Source organism: Accipiter gentilis, unplaced genomic scaffold (genome assembly GCF_929443795.1).
Source record: "Accipiter gentilis unplaced genomic scaffold, bAccGen1.1, whole genome shotgun sequence".
In the NCBI taxonomy this organism is placed as follows: Eukaryota; Metazoa; Chordata; class Aves; order Accipitriformes; family Accipitridae; genus Astur; species Astur gentilis.
The window spans coordinates 275,994-299,680 of NW_026060845.1; the positions used below are offsets into that span (position 1 = coordinate 275,994).

Sequence of the window (23,687 nt, forward strand, 5' to 3'; positions counted from 1 at the left end):
GTAACCATGCAGATGCCGATGGGTGCTGGACCCTTCGCATCAGGGAACGCTCAGTTACAATGTGTCACTGAGGTTCATCATCTATCACAGATCTTGGCGTATCAAGCTTTTCTTACCGTACCAGACAATATGTACAGCCATGCTTTTACCCAGGTGAAACAGGAGAATACAATTTATGACCACCCTGACATGAACGAGGGCATGAAAGAAAACACGTTCAAAATACTCGCTTTTGAAAATGCTACTGAAAAGACACGCAAAGCATTGTGTAATTTGCCGAAAAATGCAGACATCGTTGATATGATAGAATACACGGATCGATCAGTGGACTCACAGAAAGTAGCCTATGCTGCCACAGCTCTCCAAGGAGCTACAAAGAAACACAAGGCCAGTGAGACACCCTTGGTCAAGTGTTCTAACTGTGGCAAACGTGGACACATTAGGAGCAAATGTACAGGTACTGTTAACAGTAAGTGCTGCAACAAGTGTAAGAAAGATAACCATACCACCAAGAATACAGGAAGAAGGGAAACTTTACACCGACCGCGAAGGCCCCTCGCGCGACGACACGAATGCAAGGGGCTTGAGCTGCCAGCCCTCAGGCAGCCTCGCAACCACCAGATCCGCCACCGCAGGAAGCTCCAGAGTGGATGTGGAAACCGCAGTCAACATAAAGGGACCATTGGGGTTTGGACTTAGTGCATTTTTAATGGGGCAATCTTCAACAGCTCTAGAAGGAATTCTGGTGCTCCCAGGGCTTATTGATGCAGATTATTGTGGGACTGTGAAAATTATGATTCATGTTTTAATCCCTCCTGTTTCTATTCCTAAAGGTACCAGAATAGCACAATTAGTTCCATTCAGGTCGTGTGTTCCGAACCCAGGTGAAGTACAACGTGGAGATGGTGGATTCGGCTCCCCAGGGAAACCGCAGGTATACTTTGCCATGGACGCAACAAGAGGTAAACCAGAAAAGGTAGTGCAATTGGAAGGGCCCGATGGAGTTGTTGTCAAGAAACCGATGACAATCAATACAGGTGCTGATGTTATGATTATTTCACAATGCATTTGGCCTCCATCATGGCCATCGATCAATCCAAACTTTGGTATTGCAGGGATAGGGGGCACACAAGCCACCTTAGTAAGTCAGCTACCAATTACATTTGTGTTCCCCGATGGTGAACACATTACGACGTGTCCGTATGTCATGACTACCCCAACTGAATTGTTTGGCCTCGTAGGCCATGATTTATTGAGCCAAATGAAGGCAATGTTAGTGACGCATCCTTTTTAGGAGCGGTCACTGAGGGGCAGCCGATTCTGAAAATTAACTGGAAAACAGATGAACCTGTTTGGATTGATCAGTAGCTGCTAAATTCTGAAAGGCTACTAAAAATACAAGGGTTAGTTGAGGACCAGTTGAGAGCGGGACAAGTTGTTCCTTCTACTAGTCCATGGAATACATCAATATTTACCATTCCCAAGAAAAGTGGGAAGCGGAGACTGTTACATGATCTCAGAGCTGTGAATGTGGTGATGCACAGTATGGGAGCCCTGCAGCCAGGTTTGCCATCTCCAGTTATGCTTCCAGAAGGATGGGATTTGTTAATTATAAATCTAAAAGATTGCACCCAGATGGCGCTGAACGGTTCGCCTTTTCGGTACCATCGATTAACAAGGCAGAACCCTATAAGAGATACCATTGGGTCGTGTTACCGCAATGAATGCGCAATTCCCCCACGATGCGTCAGGTGTATGTGGCCTGGGCATCAGAGCCTGTAAGAAAGCAGTTACCTCAGTAACTTGCCACAGGATGAGATTTTAACTCAATTGCAGGACATCTTAAGCCATCGCGGAGTAATAATCACTCCTGAAAAGGTGCAAAAGGCAGCACCTTGGAAGTATTTGGGGTGGCACATAAATGCTAGCAATGTTAAACCTCAGAAGGTTCAAATAACATGAGAAATTTCAATGTTACATCATGTCCAGAAGCTTGTGGGAGATATCCAGTGGGTGCGGAATCTTTGCGGTATCACTAATGGCAATATGACCCCTCTGGTAGAACTCTTGGGTATGAGAACACTGTGCAGATGAGAAACGGGAAATGACAGAGCTGACCAATTGGTTGCAGCGCCACGGGAGCCTCCTCCAGGGAATCGTTTTCAACAAAGCACGGCAATCGCATGCGTTCTTGCACCAACCCGCTAGGATGTTAGCAAAGCAATTTGACTTACCACTTACTGATGCCCAAGGTATCGTTAAAGCATGCCCTGATTGTCAAAACGAAGGGCTCGGCTTGGGCTGTGGGGTTAACCGACGAGGTCTTTTGCTATTGCAGTTGTGGCAAATGGATTTCACCCATGTCATGTGGTTTGGTGCAAAGCGTTCTGTGCATGTGTGTATTGATACCTATCCTGCTGCCATGTGGGCCACGGCACGAACTGGAGAAAAGGCCTTACATATTGAATGACATCTTCACGCTTCTTTTGCAGTACTGGGTGTGCCTCAAGAAATTAAGATGGACAACGGCCCAGCCTATGGTTCTACACGATTTGCTCGATTTTGTAATTTGTGGGGAATTCACCACGGTACCAGTATTCCACATCTTCCCACAGGACAGGCTATTGTCGAATGGGCCAACCAAACCCTAAAAGAACATGCTGCAAAAACAAAAGGGGGGAACCCAGGGCTTACTCCCAGAGGAACGATTGGCCAAAGCCTTATTTGTGCTAAATTATCTTAGATTGACAGGTGATCACAAAGACCCACCAATGGTAGTGCATCATGTTCTTTTACAGGCAGAAAGGACGCAACAAAGTACAGGAATCATGGTAATGTATAAGGACCCAGAATCCAGGAAATGGTGCAGATCAGCAGAAGTAAAACTTACTGGGAGATCCTGGCTAAGTGGGACAAGCCATGGCTTCGCACTGATGCTGGACCCGGAATTGTTCCAATGGCGACTGGCACGGCACCGGCGGGTGCTGGAGCCACTGATCTGACAGATTCTAACTAATAGAGTATTACTAGTGGACACGGAGTCCTTCAGAGAGGTTTTCAGAACAGCGTGCCTTATTGTATATAGAACCTGCTTTAGGTAAAAAGTGTGTAAAGCATAATTTGATTAAACATAGTGTGATTACGGGAAGACAGTGTGGGGTAAAAGTTAGTTAAAGCCAAAATTAGGGGTAAGGTCTATTTCCATTAATAACCTGGGAACGAGGTTGATTGTGTTTCCACAGATACAGGCCCACGATGGACTCCTGTTCGATTTGCATGACCATCATCATCTGGAGCATCATAGATGATGTGGCAATATGAATACTACCTCAGCCAAAAACTAATGTATAGGTCACCTTGGCTAACATAACAGGTCAAGATTCTCTGTGCATCGCAACTGTATCGTAAAGCCCATGAACCAATAGACAAGATGGCTATGACTCGTGCAGCGCGCCTGGCCAGCGAGCGCATGCGTCATAGATTGCAACCGAGGCGGACTTTTGGCACCCGCTGGCCACGTGTGCTAAAACCCGTTCCTCTGCAAATGTATAAATACTGGGATTTTCCGAAGAGCATCGGGCTGGTGTACAGTGAGGCCATCGTTGCCTCTGTGGGGACGCCCACGGAAAGTTGGCACCTACCGATTGCTGGGCTGAGTTCGTGGAGCAAGATGGCACAAGAATGTATAGATGGTTCATTTTCCTCATGGTCTGGGTCATTAGGGGTAACGGGTTGGCTCAAAGAATTATGGGCATTATTGTAGTTACTGTGATTTTAGCTATTGTAACAGTTTTACCTTGTTCAGCTTATTAAGGAAAATGGCATCCCAAGTTATTAAGCAAGCCTGGATTGCTCAAAAACAAAAAGAGGGAGAAAGATTTAAACGGAGACCTACAGTGGATTCAACCTTGTTGTGGTATTACAAATACAGACTTACAGCCGCTGCTGGATTTATTGTGGGGCAGCGGTACCTTAACTTCTACAAGACAACTAAGTGCACCGGGATGGCAAGCCTTGGCAGCAATTGGACCAAAAAAAAAAAAAAAAAAAAACCACAACAAAAAAACCCCATCACATCCTCCATGTCTGGCAGATACGTTCCTGATTTACCCATAAATTTGAAACCTTATGCTGAGATTGATATGGAACACACTGACTGTAGTAAGCAGCATGACAGTGACACCGGTGATTGATCCACATCGGTTAACACCATGGGACAGTAAGAATGTTTGGGTGTCACTAGCTAAAGCTATTAATCAAACCTCTTTTTGTGTGCTTATGTATTTTATTAGGTATAATGTTGTTTTTACTGTGTTTAATTAATTGTGTTCACAGATCTTTGCAAAGGGCAATACAGCAGGTGTTAAAATTTTACCTCAATCTATATACAAACAAATAGATTGGCTGAAGAAACATACACAAAGATCCAGCAAGAAACTAGTTGGTTTGATGGAGTGTTACAATCAATATTCGGCGGGATAACACTATGGGTAATGTCATTGATTAAGGAAGCCTTATGATGGTTGGGTATATTGATATTAATCTGTGTAATAGTTAGAATTCCGTATGGGTGCATGATAAAAGGAGTCTCAAAGCTGACACACCAAGCTCTACTCGCACAAAAAGAAAAAGGGGGAATTGTTGGGAATTGGCTTCATGAAAAAGGACATGGGTCTATAGAAAAGCTGTGCGAGCAGAGTTCTGTGTGAAAGAATGTCAGTTTGAGCAGCAAGACTAGGCCTTGGCCGAAAATAGCTGGCTTTGCTGATATCAGGAGAAAAACAGGGACAGTGTGACCTTGGCATAACTTCATAAGTAACTTTTGAAGAAGTTCCCATGAGAAAGCTACGGAACACGCATAGCTGCAAATCACAAGTGGGTGTGTTTTAGTAATGAATAAACATTAGCAATTTGCCATTGTTGTCCAGGCCCATTGCCTTTTCCAGTCTGGCCCATTTCCAGCTTGGGGGTGCTCTTAGGATTAGTTTGGAGGCAAAGATCACACTGTTGTGCGATCACACTGCCTCACCGTGGCGTATAAATTCCTAGCCACAATTTCTCCTATCAGATGATTATACAGGGCTTCTGTTCCCCAATGTCTTTTCCTATGTTCCTCCCCTATCAAATGCCATAATAAGCAAGAGGGAACGATTAGCTTTCCCTGTGGGGTATGAGCCCACCCCTCTTCATTATATGACCCTTCTAAACCTGTAATGAGCTTTTGATCTTCCTTAGTGTATTCTGGCTTACCTTCTAGGGAAATCCACCTATCAGGAATTAAGGCCCCTTCTGTTTTTACCTGTGTTTTGGCCACTTGTTTTGCCTCTCTGTCCGCCAGCTCGTTCCCTTTTTCCAAATCTGAGCTCGCTTTCTGGTGTGCCTTAATATGCATAATTACTACTTTCTTAGGGAGCTGGACAGCTTCCAGTAACTTCAGAATTTCTTCTGCGTGTTTGATATTTTTCCCTTGAGAACTCACTAGTCCTCTCTCCTTCCAAATTGCTCCACGTGCGTGTACAACTCCAAAGGCATATTTTGAGTCTGTATAAATGTTCACAACTTTGCCCTGGGCCAATTCCAGGGCGCGGGTTAGAGCAATTATTTCTGCCTTCTGTGCGGAGGTGTTCCTGGGCAAAGCCCCCGATTCTATTACCTCTTGGCTGGCAGTGACGGCGTATCCCGCGTGTCGATTACTGTTTAGGACGTAACTGCTTCCGTCTGTGAAGCGAGTTTCCCCGTTTTCCATGGGGCCGTCTTTCACGTCTGGGCAACTGGCGTACGTTGCTTTGATGGTTTCCAAACGGTCACGATGTACCGGTTCTCCTGTGTTCCTGCTGAGAAAAGAAGCTGGGTTGACAATGTTAGCGACTACAATCTCCACGTCATCCCGCGCTACCAATATAGCTTGATATCTCAGGAATCTTTGTGGAGAGAGCCAGTGTCCGCCTTTTGCTTCCAGTACTGCTGATACTGCGTGAGACACCAGAACAGTCATCTTCTGGCCCAGAGTAAACTTTCGGGCTTCCTGTGTATTTAGTATCACAGCCGCAACCGCCCGCAGGCATCCAGGCCAACCTTTTGCAGTCGTGTCTAACTGCTTAGAGAGGTAGGCAACTGCCCATCGATACGGGCCCAGGTTTTGTGCTAATATTCCCAGAGCAATGCCCTGCTTCTCATGGGAGTAAAGAAGAAACAGCTTACTCGCATCTGGGAGTCCTAAGGCCAGGGCCGACATCAAAGCCTTTTTCGGTAGCTCAAAGGCTCGTTCGGTCTCCTTATTCCACTCAAGGTGTTTCTGCTTAGTGGCTGTCAACGCATACAGTGGTTTAACAAGCAATCCGTAATTATAGATCCACAATCGGCACCACCCTGTCATTCCCAGAAAAGTCCATAACTCTTCTACTGTCTGAGGTCTCCCAGTTTGACATATTGCCTCTTTACAGGCCTGTCCCAAAGGTCTTTGTCCCGCACTAATTTCATAGCCCAAATAATTCACTTTGCCTTGCATTACCTGTGCCTTTTGCTTGGATACCCGGTACCCCTGAAGTCCCAGGAAATTCAACAGACTCGCCGCCCACGTCGTACAATCTTTCTCTGTTTTGGTGGCGATCGGGATATCATCCACATACTGCAACAGCTTCCCCTCCTCAGACGGGGTTTCCCAGGATTCCAAGTCTTTCGCAAACCGATTGCCAAAAACGGTAGGCCTATTCTTAAATCCTTGTGGCAAGGCCGTCCAAGTGAGCTGGGTCTTTCGACCGCTCTTGGGCTTTTCCCATTCAAATGTGAGTAAGTCTTGCCTGGCTTCATGGAGAGGGAGGCAAACGAAAGCATCCTTCAAATCTAAAACACTAAACCAAGTCAATTCAGGTGTTAGTACGGTTAACAGGGTCTATGGGTTCGCCGCTACCGGGTAAAGATCTTCAGTTATCTTATTCACCGCCCATAAGTCTTGGACCACCCAATATGACCCATCGGGCTTCCGAACAGGTAATATAGGGGGATTGAATTCAGACTCACACTCTTTTAATAGTCCCAACTGCAAAAATTTTTCTATCACCGGCCGGATTCCTTCTCTGTCTTTCTTCTTTAGGGGATATTGTTTAATTCTTACCAGCTTTTGGCCTTCCTTGATCCTAACTTCAACAGGTGGAGCACTTTTCGCTCTTCCAGGTGCATCGGTAGCCCATACCCCCGGGTACACTTGCTTTAAGATGTCCTCATTAATGATTCCTTCTAGGGGGAGACTGGTTAAGGTTAGGCTCAATATTTGAATATTTTGCTGATCTTTTACCTCCAGAGTAATTTCTCCCTTCTTGAATACAATTTTTGCTCCCAATGGTTCCAACAAGTCCCTTCCCAAAAGGGCCTTTGGGGAGTTCGGCATATATAAAAATTTATGAATGCCCCACTGTTTTCCTAATTTATATTCTAAAGGTTTACAAAACTATGCCTTTTCACTTTGGCCAGTCGCTCCTTTCACCGTGACATAATCATTCCCCGGGGCATCAAAGCCTGATTCAAAACCGAGTATGTTGCTCCTGTATCTACCAAAAATTCTACCTCTTGTTCTGTTTTCCCTAGCTTAATTATAACCGGTGGATCCGCTAGGGTAGATTCCCCAGGTTCTCGTCAGTCTCCCTTCACAGAGGCTACTGTTCTTCCTGTTTGAGCCCTCTGATGCTCCTTGTTCCCTGGGCATTCCCTCTACCAATGACTGAATTTCTTACACAAAGCGCATTGATCCTTGCCCAGTCGGGGCAAGTCTCGTCTAGGCCCTCTTCCCCTTTCTTCCCGAATAACAGCCATTAATTTCCTTTGTCCTTGCCTATATCCTTCTTCTCTGTTACTAAACACCCTCCGTGCTTTTGTGGTACAGAACAGAGATGTAGCAAGAAAGGAAAAAAAAGAAGGGAGGGAGAACAAAGGGAGAGAGACACAAAGACTGGAAGAAGGACAAAGGGATGGCAGAAGAAAAAAATAGTGATAGGCTACAGGACAGAGATGGAGGAGTTCCAAAAAGACACAGGGAGCATGACAGAACGAGAGTGAGAAACAAGGGACAGAGCAGGACAGCACTGGAGGAAAAAACAACTGTCATTGATAGGCTGTGAGAGAGACATGGAGGAAGAGAGAAAAGAGAAGGGACAGCTAGCTGGAGAGGGGGATACAGTTAGAAAGGATGGAAGAGGGAAGGGAACAGAGAGAAATACAGAAAAGATGGCAAGAGGAAGCAAGGCAGAGGGACAGCAATAGAAGAAACAAGGGACAGGGATCTGGACAGATGAAGAAAAAAGCAGGAGAAACATACAACATGATACGATGGGACAGAAAGTAACACAGAGCGTCAGATGATAATAATGACAAGAGATAGACTATGAAAAGCACAGGAGGTTGGAGAGAGAGAGAAGACATGAATGAAAAGAGTAGAGAGCACCACAAAGGGTCAGGGAAAGAGAAGGACAACAGAATAAAAAAACCCCTCACATATTACACACATGTTATCCACTCATCAAGCCCATTTCAGAGTTACACAGTACCTCAGCCCCTTTAAGAAAAGTAACACATGCGCCCGAGCCCATTTCGGCGCCGCACCGCGCCCGAGCCCATTTCGGCGCCGCACCGCGCCCGAGCCCATTTCACGGTTCTCTACCTACAGCTCCAATTTCAAAGTTCTGCAATCACTAGAGGAAGGAATGCACCCCCTTTCCATTAACCCAGCAGCAGCTACATTTACCTCAAGGTATCTACAACTCGCCCTTGGATGCCTAATTCCAACAGACACTTTCACTTACTTCAACAGCTAAGTTTACCTATGGGCACTAAACGCCCATGCTTCCCTCTACGCTTCCCTTTGTGATTGCCATTAGTACTGTAATTCCCACAAGGACACATAATTACCTGTCTTTTTTACATTTTATTTTTAGTGCTTCATTTGGTCCATTACTCATTCCACATAGATTCAGCTATGTCAGTATTTCAATCCAATTCTACAATGTACTTTTTCTACAATATATAGAAAAGACTTATGGCCTCACTCGTCAAATATTTGACACTATTAGATTTAGTCCTCTTTTAATCACTATTTTTACAAATACATGTAAACTCCAAAAATTTAGCATTACCTGAAGAAGAAATGCCACTATTTAGTACCTGCAATGCTCTACGGAGTGGTCTTTTCCACATTCCTCGCTCCCATTACATACATCGCTGCACATCCAGAAGTTTTACTCCCTGAGGTGACATTACCGCCATGATCCCTGTTCCCGGGCACCAAACGAGTGACCTCCAATCATCTTGACAGACCGTCCACTTCCACACCTCGACACAAAACCAGAAATTGAAAAATATCATTACATCACAAGCTACAAAGAGCAACCAAATATTTTACAAACCCACCACAGACAAATACAGTTACACTCACGCACTTCACAACCCTGGCCTACTCCATGCTGGCCATCTAGTCCAACTCCCCCCACAAAATCCTCAACTGGTGGTCCAAAGACCATCCACCGAACAACATATCTCTCTGTGCTGACTGGCAATTACCAGGTTCCAGGGGAGCGCTCCACAGGAACACCGTTCCTGGGAGCCTTGGAAAAAAAAAAAAAAAAACAAACAAAAAAATCGCCCTGCCTTTGAAAACCCAGGCCCGAGGCAGACCCCAGTCCAAACATTGGCGATCAACATTGCCTCATGGAGCAGCTGGGACCAGGGAAAAGAAAAAATAAATGGGGCAGGGGAGGACACACCAAAAACCAACCCATATCCCAGCTGGGGTTTTTTATTCCAAGTTTGGGGTTTTTTTCCTAATTCCCTGAAAAACATCTCAACTCTACATCCAACCTGAAAGGAAAAAAAAACCAAAAAGGCTTAACCACAGAACCCTACAAGGTTAGAGACATTCACAACACACCACTCGTTCAGATCACATGCACGCCAGCCCTCACTCTCAACTCATCCATCATACCGTCCACAGGCCTCAAGAGGCCGTCACCCCGTCTGCAGCAGCAGGGGCCTCAAAAAAGCACCCTACCTGCAAAAACCCAGGCCCCAGCCCAACCTCCTTCCAACCAACCTCCCCACAAACTGCCCTTCCGTTACACCAACATTTCAACACGCACCATCATCTCCACCATCTGTGCATTTTCAACCCGATAATTAGCTTTCACAGTGCCACGTGTCACAGTCCAACCTCCGTAGCGCCATGTCACCTAAACGCAAGGTTCTTTCAAGCACCTCTCGTGCCCTGTCATCACCTGCAAAAACAACACACAAAGCTTGTCAACAGACACTTCATCCTCGAGAGAGAAGTCCTCCACCACTCCCCTACCCTGCTTCCCACCTATTCCAAAAATAACACATCCTCACAGCCAGTGTCCTCCATGACACTTGAAAAAACCAGAGCATCACAAACACAGAGCTGTCCCAAAGTTACCGATCGCTCCAAGACCCATCACGCTGCTACTTAGACCTCAAGGCCTTGACCATTTCTAGAGACTTGCCACAAAGCATCTGCATAAACAAGATGAACACCATTGCCCAGTTCCTGCCTTACTCAATGCTAGTTCACAGTCCAATTGCGATCCCCTCAACTCTGCATGCAAAGAGCCCAAAGTCATTAAACCTTCTACGCTGCCTCTACAATGCCATACAAGACACACACAAACATAGAGCCATGTAATTCACATGCAAATGTAATGCCATACAAGGCAGTACTCTTACCTCAGTCAAGGCAAAACAACTCAGAGCCTTGCCATACCAGACAAAACAGAACAGGGCCAATGCAAGAGACTCTCACGTGACAGTCAATACAAGTACAGACCAAAACAATACAAAACCAATACAGAACCATAGAAGGCAAGGCAGTCTCAGGTGGCAATCCATACAAGTACAGAGCACTGCAATACAAAACACAATGCAGGGCCAGGCAATGCGAGACAGTCTCACATGACAGTCGATACAAATACACAACAAAACACCACAGGGCAAAGGCAAATACAGACCAATACAATGCAAGAAAACTGCAAAACACAGCAAAGCAAAGCAGTCTCATAGAGCCACCGGATGCATCTTCCTTCAGAGTCCACTCACAGACTCAACTCCTTACAGTGCTCTGCTGCCTTCCCCCATCGCTCTGTGGGACACATCCTGTCCCTCCACATCTGAAAAAAAAAAAAACCCAAACATATTGAATGAGTCACCTGGATGCAGAGCAAGAGCTTCACAACTCCAAAGGTCTTGATTCCATCTACAAAGACCATCTGGAATGCAGCTACAGCCTGTCATTTTAAAAACAACAAAAAAAAAAAAACAACACACAACCAAAAAAACAAACAAAAAAACAACAAAAAACCCAACACACACCCCCCCCTGCCTACTGTAGGGTTCAATTATATGGAACTTAGTTACTGGCCCTGAAAGTAGCTCATGGTCGCAAGAGAGTTCCAGACACCTTTGAAGGCTCTGAACAGAACAAACAAGAAGACAGAAGAAGAAAGATCCCAATTAGAAAAACACAGGTGCACATTCCACGATAAAGGGAACTTGGCACAACCGACCTCAATTCAGGGGCTTATCTCGACCAGTTGGACTAAGACAAGTTTTGCATGCTCTAACATAGCCAATTATATCCTGTGTGTATGCACGTGTACAGAGCGAGTATAACTAACTGTATCTTATGTTTCTACGCGTGGACAGTATCGATGTAACCAATCACCGCTTACGCTTGTGCGCATGGACACCACATGCTTGCGTGCAGCAGCCAATCAAAGCTTCTAAACAACTTAGAGAGTTGTGTAAGAATGATCAGCTAAGCTCAATAAAGGGGCGACTTTGATCATCATACTGGTGTTCTATCATCCGGGCCCTGCACGGAGTAACCCTAAACCCTACACCCCACCAACCAAAAAAACCCAGGGCCAAACTTGGAGCCCATCACGTGCAAGTCTTAACACCTTAGAGACTCAAATCCGCTTCACTGCCCCTCAACAACCCCTGCCACACGGCTCCAATTGTCTCCGTGAAACACTATCGGCACGGCTGTCCGCGCAGGCCGCTGATGGCTACTCGAGCCGAGATGACTGTACAACCCTCGCCTAAATGGTCTAGGCACATCAACGTTTCACCCGTAGACTCTTATCGCTGTTCCACCTACCCCTGACTCCACACCCCCCCAGGCAGAGCAGCTCCAAGCCAAGCACACCGTGTGCAGAACGTCACCACGTGGAACGCCACCAACGAGGTGATTCAACGAGAGAGAAAACTCTCAGCAAGAAGAATGACCCCCGGACGGGAGGCGCCGTCGGGCAAGATGACTTACGGGGCCGCAACCGCGAGGCCAGGAGGCTCCACAGCAGACCCAGAGGAGTCAAACGGAGCGGCCCGTTACAAGACAGCACTGTCAAAACCCAGACGACAGATGCGCCAGAAGCCTGGCGTCGAGACCTAAGGATGTCAGGATGCGGGGAAGAAGTCCCACTCCGAGAAAACGGACGGCTAGAGAGCAGAGCTGCCGATGCAGGCTGAAAAAATGCTGCCATAGAGCACTGACCGGAACCCGCCAAGACCGATCCATGCTTTAGAGCTCCGAGCGCAAGAAAAGAAGCACCCGATTGGCACCGGGCCAATGAGTAAGAGCATTCAAAACCCTAGGGACAGCACCCGAAGCGCATGCCTCGCTCCTCTGGCGCAAAGCGCGACAAGGACATCGAGACCCGAGGAAGGTCTAAGCGCACAAGACAGACTACACAAACTACACGCCACCGCGGACACGGGCTGGAACTGCCCTGCCCGGCACACACGGGTCTTGTGCTGAAAAGCAACCCGCTCCCTTCTCCTGCGCAAAGGCGACTGCTTTGGGACAGCCCTCTCTCCTGCGCTAACTTTACAACTCCTCCCTGCTATTCCCAGCTTTGTCCCTTCCTCTCAGCCTGGTCCCTCAACTTAGCTTTCAGAGGGCTGAGGGTCCAAATCCATCCTCCACAAAACCACACGGGCTAACTGGGATGTTCCTCAAGGGGAACATTGCTCTTCAACATCTGCAATGAAAAAAACAAACACAAACAAATCAGAAAAGGGAGTAAGCATCCCGCTGGCCAACGCCAACTACTTCCCCAACTCCCCCCTCCTCACAAGTGCCACCGTGTTCACTTCCCCGCTCATTCCAGACTCAGACCCTGCAGCCATCATCACTCGTGGTATCTAAGGTACCGAGAGAAACCACGTTAGCGTGGCACTCATGAGAAGCCATCGGCCCCACGCTCCTCCTCGCTAATCCACAGCTCACCTGAAACGCTCATCCAATTCAAAGATAGCCCACACAGCACCTCCACAACAGAAGGTAAAGGCTGAACCGAGCAGCCCCATAATACTTTGCTATTCAACACCGACCCGGCCGACGACCGCCTCACCTTCTCGGACCGCTCACCGGCATGCAGCTTTTCGGGAGACCTTATAGCAGACTTCACGGTACGTAAAGGGTGCCTATAAGAAACCTGCAGAGGGACTTTTTACAAGGGAGTACAGCCATAGGACAAGGCGGTAACGGCTTTAGTCCTAAGGAGGGTACATTTAGTTTAGGCGTTAGGAAGACGTTTCTCACTAGGGGTGGCGAGGCACTGGAACGCGTTGCCCAGAGAACCTGCGGATGCTCCCTCCCTGGAAGCATTCAAGGCCAAGTCAGATGGGGCTTTCAGCAACCTGGTCTTGCGGACGGCGTCCGTGGGGGAGGGTTGGAACTAGAGGATCTTTATGGTGCCTTCCAACCCAAACCATTCTACGATTCTATGACATTCAAATCCAACTGCAAAACTCCTCTGAGAAGGGCTGGTGAACCCTCCTCCCTTTCCCCAGCAGTCCCAAAACTTAAGAAACCCCTTTTCTTCTCCTCAACTGTCAGGAAAGGAACCCCACTGCTTCCTGACACCTCCTGCCCTCAATCTGCACTCCTGAACCCCCTTCAGTGGCTACTCCTCAAGAGCCGCTCTTCTGAGCAACATCCCAAATTCTGGGGGCACCCCCTAACCTACAGCTCCCCAGAGACTCTGAGCTCTGCTACATGCCCACAAAATAAAGTCAAGTCCCAAGCCTTGTAATCTACGAGGGGCCTGCCACCAGCTGCAAAGATTCTAAGGACAACGTGGCATTCTGTGGGCAATGAGGAAAGGCACCCCAAACCCTGAAGGGCACTGTGCCTCACGGCCCTTCTGCTTTCATCAGTAGTACTAAAACTCCATATACAAATACATACAAGATGCTCACCCTAACTCCTGCTAAACAATGTCACCATCAGTCCCGTTAAGAGAGATAACTTACACAGCAGAACTGTTAAAAACCCAACGTTCCTTCTTCAATAAAGTTGGGAATTGCAGGAAAACACAATGCATGAAGAATAAAAAAAAAACCCAAACAACAAAAAAACCCCCAAACAATGCATACTATTAAACCATCTTTCTACCCCTGAACTGATGCAGAACCTGACACTAGGCCTAGTAGATGTAGAAATAGAACGTATGTTTAGACTCAGTGTATTGCTAAATAAAAGACTCAGGAATTTGTTAGAAGGTTAACAACTGCCTCTGTAAGTTGATTTACGTAGACAAGCCAAGGACATAAAGCACAAGATTCCTGTGTCTGTAATATAAGACAAAATAACATGCCCTCTTTGAGGAGGTATTCTGTTTGATAAGAAAATATGTTCTGTCTCTTGTGGTGACTGAGCCAAAAGCTAGGTGATAAGCAGAGAAGTTGTTTGTGGGGCCCAGAAGGGGATCGTACTGCGCAAACTCGTACAACAAAGTTCAAACAGCGGACAAGTGAGGAAGACTATGGAAGACCACCAGAGGACTCCAGAAGACCACCGAAGACCTTCAACACGCATGCATAAAGGACATTTACATATGCTAATGACTTCTCGGAAAATCAATGAATATGTATATTATTTCTCAGAAATTTTATGAATATGTATGTAAGGCAGGTATTTAACCTATACAATTAGTCCCAGCCAGAAAGCACATTTGGAGGAGCGATCCTCCGTTCTTCCAGCGCTGCAATAAAGAATACTTAACTCCATCACTGAATGCTCATTTCGAGAAACAGAACACTCGAAACAAAATTACTGACCTGAAAAAAAGAAAGGGGGAAAAAAAAAAAAGCTGCATACAAGTGTGTCGTGGTTTCAGCCCAGCCGGTAACAAAGGACCACGCAGCCGCTCGCTCACTCCTCCCGCCCCCCTCCGGTGGGATAGGGAGGAGACAGAGGGGAGAAAAGGAAAAAAAAAAAGGAACCTCAAGGGTTAAGATAAAGGCAGTTTACTGGGACAACACAAAACAAAATTGCAACAACAACAACGGTACTAACGAAAGAGTAAACAAAAAGAGTGATGCACAGTGCAACTGCTCACCACCCGGAACCCAACGCTCCACCACTTCCCCCACCGAAAGTCGAGCGCTCCCCGGGCCCGATCCCCATTTATATACTGAGCATGATATCACATGGTATGGAATAGCTCCTTGGCTAGTTCAGGTCAGCTGCCCCAGCTATGCCCCCCACATCCCAGGTTCCTGTAAAAATTAACTCTATCCCAGCTGAACCCAGGACAAAGTGTTACTTCCTACCACACATGCTGCTGAACCTTGACTGGTCCTGAAGCTCTTACCTCAGGCAGACACCTCTTCCCAAAGGGCTGAGCCAGCTCAAAAGCTGCAAAGCACTCAAGGAAGAGCTGAGCACCAACACCAGAGAAACCCAGGAGCACAATGAGCTCCCTCAGCAGAGCCTGTGGCTCAAATACCCCCGAGCCCCCGCCCACCACCCTTAGCACAATCCCCTGGGAAAGGGGAAGGGCAAACCACCAGCAGCTATAAAGTCAGCTGGAGGAGCAGCAGCACTGTTCTCACCTGCCTTAAATTTACAGCAAATGAGACCCTGAACAGAGAAAGTGACCCTTACTGACAACGATGATACCTGCGCTCCTGTGCTACAGCTACACCTATTGCATCAGCAATGGGACCAGGTAGGGAATTCAACTTAATTTGTCTGGGGCCTAGATAGAAAACAATAGATGCCCTTCCAAACTAGGTAGGAAACTAGCTCATTAAATGCAATGACAATGTTGTTATCAAAAATGATGTGCTTTAGTTTCCTATAAAAAAGCCAAAACACTCTGGGGTTATGCTTCATTTCTAGCAAGACTGTGCATACCTCCTTACTTCTACCAGAACTACCTTCTGGATAGGAATGAATCAAAAAGCAGAATTAGATCCCTTAAGAATTCCGTCTCCAAAATATCTCTGGTTGCAAAACAAATTATTTCCTGTGAATAGCCAATGATGCAGAGTCCCCCTGAGCATGTCTCCAGCTGACTCCCTTAACAGAGGTACAAGAGCCCCAAAGCACAAAAGACACCAAAAAAACCCCATGGAAATACATGGGGGGGAACAGGCAGCAGCCATGCCCTACAAGGACAGGCCAGGGCAGGGCAGGGGGGCAACACCACCCCCTGCAGTCATGCAGGAAAGGGTCAGCAGAAGCCACACCCCCGCGGTTTGGGGTGGGGGGGAGGGGGGCTGCAGCCACAAATGACACCAAGAAAACATGGAACTTCAGGGATACACAGCGGGTGGGGGGAAGGGGGTGATGCCCCCACCAATCGGCATGGGAAAAAACTCACAGGGAAGGTGGGTTAGATGGCTAGTTTGCGGTGGTAAGATATGTGCACAAGAACATGCACAGGCTGGGGGGGGTCATGCATGAGGTTTACCTTCACCAGGGGCTCCACCCAGGTAATCCAGAGTAGGTAACCTCATCTGGGATAATCTGCAACAGCAATTCCGCTCTGGGTTCTTGACCCAACACCAGATAATCCACACTGCCTGCCCCATGGAGGGGGTGCTTCCCACAGGATGGGGCATCTGTTGAGCATCACCACACCCTTATGACAACACATCTGAAAAATTAAAATCACAAACTGTATTTCAGCATATTAAGAAAATAACACCAAATGAGTAGAGGAATTCCAGCAAAGGGGGAGGCTAGCAGCTGCCCTAATTAGGACTCGAGCTAAACAGGTCAGCTCACAATACAACACTTCCTTTAGAATGTAGACTGATGAAAACTGGTTTGCTGTTAGATAACTGTATAAGTGAGATTTGATAAATGATCATGTATTAACATTATTGTTGAAACAGTAGACAAAGGGTACCTGGGGACATAATTACAAAAGTGTAGTGAAGTGACTAACTAGTAATTATTCATAAGTTTTGCAGTTCTTTGCTCTTATGACTAGATGTTCCTGTACGCTAAATGAGAACAATGCTGAAACTGACCACATGTGATTGAAACTGCATTAAGCTTCAAGATCAAAGAACAAGGACAAGAATAAAGACTTCGAGGACAGCCAGCAAGAACTTCAAATAGGTCGGTGGTCGCAAAAGCAGCCCTTCATCTCAAATGGATCCTTCATTGCGCATGATTGGATGTAGGCAGTACTATGATAATCGGTTGCCGTCGTTTTTATGTATATGTGTACTAATCTGATTAATAAGCAATTAGTTATTCTATATAACCTGTTTGTGCTAAAGCTGTGGCATGCACACTAGGTGGAACTATCCCCCGTGCATCCAGCACTGCAATGAAGAATGCCCGCTTTCTAAAACTCCAAAACGAGTCTTAGGGAGTTTCTTTGACCAGCTTTTCAGTATCAGAGGTACAAGGGAGGAAAGAAAAAAAAAAAAAAAAAAAGAAAAAATGGGCAGGGGTGTGGGAAAGAGAAGGGACCAGGGGAGGGACCAGAACGCCGAAGAGGGGAGACGGGGCCCCGAGGGCCCAGGGCTCACCACAGCTCTTGTTCTTGGCACTGCCAGGAGAATTTGCCAGTTCAGATGCTTCTTTCTGCTCCTCTCCTGCTCCCCACCTCTTCTGTAACTCCGGCAGCACGGCCATCCTCCCCCTAGGAGTAACACAGGTCTTGCAAGACGAGGCTTCCTAGGCACGGAGCCTCGCTCGCTCGCACGCTATGTGGCCGTGCGGCATACGGACCCCGCGGTGCACCTCAGCAAGCCCCAGGGTCTGCTGTATCCTTCTGCATGTGGCATCAGGGTTGCAGGAGCGACAGCAGCCAGGCAGCAGACGCTGGCGAGAGATTTACAACAAAAAATAACGCCTGGTTCAGGTGACAGCCTGAAGGCAGGCCACAAGAGACCCAAAGCTGCTTCGTGCCAGAGGGGCAGCTCTGTTCGGCAGGAAAGGCCGCGGCCCAGCACACCAGATGCGAGCGGCCCACCTGCAAGCCAGCGATACCCCGGCGACCCTGGGGCTCGGTCGGGGTGGGCACCTCCGTGCTATCAGAACGCTGCTCTCCTAATCCTGCACGCACGCAAGGCTTCTTGCGCGGGGCTTGTCTCTTATCGAAAAGACGCTGCACAGTGTTACTTACCGCCCTGCCCTCTGGCGTGCAAAGTAATCAGACTGAGGCAGGGAAAGCAAAGAGGCCTGTCGGGATATTAGATGTCCTCAGCAGAGGACCACAGAGCCCTCGAGGTTCCATCTTTGCTCCCTACAGGAGCGTGGCTCCGCACTCCTTGCCGCTCCTGCCAGCAAGCGTCACAACTGCCCTTTGCCGCCTGCAACACGGCCCCAGTACTGCCGCTTACAGAGCGAGAGGCGCTCGCTATAAAGCGGCGATGAAGAACAAGGACGGCCCGTCGAGATGGCAGGAGGAACACAGAGAGCCTCCAGCATTAGCCAGACAGGGCTTGCAACTCACCTCGTGTCCTGGTTTAACGCCAGCCAGCAACGAAGGCCCACGCGACCGCTCACTCGCTCCCCCGCCCCCAGCGGGACGGGGAGACAATCGGAAAGGGCAAAAGTGAGAAAACTCGTGGCTTGAAACAAAAACAGTTTAATCATCATTAAAAAGAAACAACAACAACTTGTAAGGAAAAGAAGGAAAAAAAATTACAGAGAACATGGTGCAGGCAACACATCAGGGGTCTGGAGCCTGATGGATGATGGGGGGTGGTGGTGTGGAATACGGAGGAGGGAAAGGAGGGAGGCAGGGCAGGAGACAGGAGAGCAGGGGGCGCAGGGGGAAACAACTCGTGTGGGTGAAGGGGGTGGGGTGGAGCAGCGGGGAGCATATGGGGGAGACACGGACACAGGGGGTAGGGTATGTGTGGGTACAAAAGTGCACGGGGTGTACTAAAACAAGTTGTGCTGCTTCACAAAAACATGGTCCCACCTGAATTCAGTAGGGTTTCTTCTGCTCTTAAACATTAATCAGGCACTTAAAGCCTTCAGTAGACTTGTAAGTCCAAACCTCCAACAATTTACGTACTCTTATCATTTCTGATATCCATGATATGTGAAAATAAATCTTTCAGTTTAATAGTTGTCACTGAGAAAGATACGTGTTAATCTAAACCACACAAGGGGAATAATATCATGTTCGCCATGTAGACTTTACTAAGAGCTTGAAATTAACTTCTCAGGATCTTTTAAGCTTCTAAGCATAAAATAATTAGTGTAGCTTACAGATGTGGAAGAGAAATCTTTTGGTATCATAACCAAAGTAGTCTTCTCCTCTATGAATGGCAACACAATCTGTAATACTGCATCGACACTTCAAAACCCATTCTGTCTCTCCCCTTTTGTCATCCAATGTTGTCTTTTAGATATTTCAAGAAATTCTTTCATGGTCTATCCCATAAAATGAGAAGTAGATTATTACGGAAGAGCTCCACAGATAAAAAGTTAATGCATTAGACTAACTGTGATATAAAAATCACTGGAGATATATTTATGTGTGATGTTCTGATGAATTATCTAGTTGTTTACAATTGCTAGGACTTCTCTCAGTAGTAAATCACTGGCAATGTGCATGAACACGAGAAACTATTCATGGGGCACATTCATCCTTTAGCAGTTAAATGAAGTTTTTAAATCACAAAATTGGCTGTTACACAGTCTGTGTAAATTACATGATAGTAACCCAAACCACAAGACCATGTCTCTCCTACTTTGCTCTGTTGCAGAAGAATCTCAGCTTGCAAAGCACATCAGTTTTCCGTAACACAGATAACCAGGGTTCACACAGTCAGACTTTTCAGTCAGAAGGCCACAGAAAGAATCATAAAGAGACCAAGTATCTTTTCCTTAAGCATCCTGTTTACAGACAGCTATGTTACCTCCAAGTGCTATGAACGTTACTTTCTCTAAAACTATCTTCCATTTAGTTTTCCTTTTTTTTTTTTTCCTTTTCTTCCCCTGAAAACAATCTTATAGCTTAATCCTTATAGGATTTTTTTCAAGTTTTGGTTTTTTCTAACGAGTATCAACACATGAACACTCTAAATAGTTTCAGGAAGGTCAGTATTTGCTACAGTTGCACTTGATCCAACATCCCACTTTTTTTTCCACCAAGCAAAGGAGTTCAACCAAGTTTCTTTCAAGAGCCATACAGGAGAAAGTACAGATTCTGCTCTGTCTGCTAACAAGCAGGCGAAGGAGCTGCTACCGATTTGAAAACTGTAGAGGCTCTGCTGTGCCCATTTTGAACTGGGGAACAAAAATAGTATTTAGGTCCACTTTTTCTCATTTGCAAAGCAGATCCACTGCCTTGGGAGACTGACCAGAATTACCTGGAACAAACATTATTTTTGCCTAGGATCTGTTTGTTAGTTGAGAAAACAGTCACTACGTCCCTGTGATAATATGACACGATTTCATCAAGACATTTCTGTCTCAAGGGGCCCAGTTGTATTTTATTTTCTAGTAACACAGCATCTATCCAATTCCGGTCTCTGACTTAAGAGATGAGCAACATGCAATTTCTTCAATGTCTACTTATCACGTGAGGAAGTCAACAAACCTCTTTTCACAGTTACAAGCACTTTTCAAAGATGTGACAGTTCCCTCAGGTCATCAACTGACCCTGAACAAGTTGGAAAATATAAAAGGATCAATAAATGTGAGAAAGACCTTTGGTATGAGGGAACCCAGACAAACCGGTGCAGCAGCTTTCTTCCCTATTGATTGGAAGAGAATGCTGTTTGGCTGCTGCTTCTACGGATAATCCACAAATTATTTGCTATTCTTCTTAGCCAAAGGGCTAAGGCAGTACCATCAGCAACTTCATAATAAACCCTGAAACAAGAAGCAGATATTACAGCTCCAAGTCTGAGGAAACAGCATCAATGATTAAGACAGCTCTAACATGGAAGGCCTGGTAAGTGGCAGTGGTATAAGGCACTAGCAATTTATCAGGGCTCTCTTTCAAATGCTGGCGTTTTCTGCGACTTGGATTTTGCCTATTGTTATGAGATCATTACATCACCTATCACACAAGTGTAGCTTTGTTAACTTTCAAAGAAAAGCTGCTAGACAATATACAACACAAAGTTAGACAAGCGAGGGAAGTACACAGGGATTTCACAGGCAATCTGGAATCGGGCACCCGACTTGAATTCCCGGCTTTGAAAACCTCTCTCCAAATGACTTACCATCCTTTCACTAAGATCCAGCAGCAGTTCCCTCCTGTGCCTCATGCTCTTCTTTAGTCAGCCAAAGCCCACGGAGCTGCACTGTAAGCTTGAAGACGAGGATGCCAGCTGCGTGTCCTATTTCTGTCACCTAGTTTTTACGTACCGTTTCTTGCTAATCAAAAGGCCCAGTGATTCCTCCTCACACATCACACTGGAGTTAGTACGTCCAAGCATTATTTCTGCCGCGCTACATTTGCACGGATTAGCTGCTGAACCCTCCAGATGATGTACTGCTTTTCAAGAAGGGTGTAGTATAACTGGCGAGGGTCTACAGTAAGTCCAAGAGGGTGCTCAACGATGTACAGGAGTCTGACTTCAAAGCATAAATTGAAAAACAGCCGCTTAACCTAGAAAGGGCAATACTGAAGAGAAATAACAATGTTTAAACTCTAAAAGGTAGCTGTAAGGAAGAACTTTTGTGTGCATCCACTGCACACAGTTACACGGAATCATGGGGCTTAAATTACAACCTGAAAAACTTAGGGTATGTGGCAATCTTTACAACAGTAGTAATAATTACAGGAAATGTTTAAGAATAAATTAGGCAAGCATTTGTCAAGAATGGTACAGAAAGTTGATCATTCACCTCTAGAATGAGAGCAACACTAGACTATCTTTAAAAGTTCTTCTTTCCCCACTGCTGTCCCAAGGCCAGGCACCGGCCCGGCCCGGCCCAGGCCAGGCCCCGGCCCGCCGGCTCGGCCAGGCCCGGCCCGGCCCAGGCCGGGCCCCTGCCCGCCGGCTCGGCCCGGCCCGGCCAAGGCCAGGCCCCTGCCCGCCGGCTCGGCCCGGCCCGACCAAGGCCAGGCCCCTGCCGGCCGGCTCGGCCCGGCCCCTGCCCGGCCAAGGCCAGGCCCCTGCCCGCCGGCCCGGCTCCGGCCCGGCCCGTACAAGACCAGGCCCCTGCCCGCCGGCTCGGCCCGGCTCGGCCCGGACAAAGCCAGGCCCCTGCCCGCCGGCTCGGCCCGGCTCGGCCCGGCCCGGACAAGGCCAGGCCCCTGCCCGCCGGCTCGGCCCGGCTCGGCCCGGCCCGGACAAGGCCAGGCCCCTGCCCACCGGCTTGGCCCGGCCCGGCCCGGACAAGGCCAGGCCCCTGCCCGCCGGCTCGGCCCGGCCCGGCCAAGGCCAGGCCCCTGCCCGCTGGCTCGGCCCGGCTCGGCCCGGCCCGGCCCGGACAAGGCCAGGCCCCTGCCCGCCGGCTCGGCCCGGCCCGGCCCGGCCCGGACAAGGCCAGGCCCCTGCCCGCCGGCTCGGCCCGGCCCGGCCCGGCCCGGACAAGGCCAGGCCCCTGCCCGCCGGCTCGGCCCGGCCCGGCCCGGACAAGTCCAGGCCCCTGCCCGCAGGCTTGGCCCGGCCCGGCCAAGGCCAGGCCCCGGCCCGCCGGCTCGGCCAGGCCCGGCCCGGCCCAGGCCGGGCCCCTGCCCGCCGGCTCGGCCCGGCCCGGCCAAGGCCAGGCCCCTGCCCGGCCAAGGCCAGGCCCCTGCCCGCCGGCTCGGCCCGGCCCCTGCCCGGCCAAGGCCAGGCCCCTGCCCGCCGGCTCGGCCCGGACCGGCCAAGGCCAGGCCCCTGCCCGCTGGCTAGGTCCGGCCCAGCCCGTCCTGGCCAAGGCCAGGCCCCTGCCCGCCTGCTCGGCCCGGCCCGGCCTGGCCAAGGCCAGGCCCCTGCCCGCCGGCTCGGCCCGTCCCGTCCCGTCCTGGCCAAGGCCAGGCCCCTGCCCGCCTGCTCGGCCCGGCCCGGCCTGGCCAAGGCCAGGCCCCTGCCCGTCGGCTCGGCCCGACCCGGCCCGGCCAGGCCAAGGCCAGGCCCCTGCCCGCCGGCTCGGCCCGGCCCGGCCAAGGCCAGGCCCCTGCCCGCCGGCACGGCCCGGCCCGGCCCAGGCCAGGCCCCTGCCCGCCGGCTCGGCCCGGCTCGGCCCGGACAAAGCCAGGCCCCTGCCCGCCGGCCCGGCCCGGCCTGGCCCCGGCCAGGCCCCTGCCCGCCGGCTCGGCCCGGCCCGGCCCGGCCCAGGCCAGGCCCCTGCCGGCCGGCTTGGCCCCGCCCAGGCCAGGCCCCTGTCCGCCGACTCGGCCCGGACAAGGCCAGGCCCCTGCCCGCCGGCTCGGCCCGGCCCGGCCAAGGCCAGGCCCCTGCCCGCCGGCCCGGCC

General features: G+C 49.0%; 1 protein-coding gene across 11 annotated transcripts in view; it reads right to left on the minus strand.

The window, feature by feature from the left end:
* Positions 1-23,687, minus strand: part of LOC126036925 (electroneutral sodium bicarbonate exchanger 1-like) — a 363,065-nt gene that overhangs the window by 238,949 nt on the left and 100,429 nt on the right. For 3 of the 11 annotated variants that reach the window (XM_049797153.1, XM_049797154.1, XM_049797152.1), the window contains exons 3-5: positions 9,154-9,321; positions 7,115-7,236; positions 5,654-5,834 (exon numbers count right to left, since the gene is read on the minus strand). In XM_049797153.1, the coding sequence (XP_049653110.1) occupies positions 5,654-5,834; positions 7,115-7,179 (246 nt within the window). In that variant the 5' untranslated portion in view covers positions 7,180-7,236; positions 9,154-9,321. Of the gene's footprint in view, positions 1-5,653; positions 5,848-6,511; positions 6,901-7,114; positions 7,237-9,153; positions 9,322-10,124; positions 10,260-11,094; positions 11,176-11,204; positions 11,260-23,687 lie in introns of those variants that run through there. The other 8 variants (XM_049797149.1, XM_049797147.1, XM_049797151.1 and 5 more) reach the window with 6 other exon arrangements.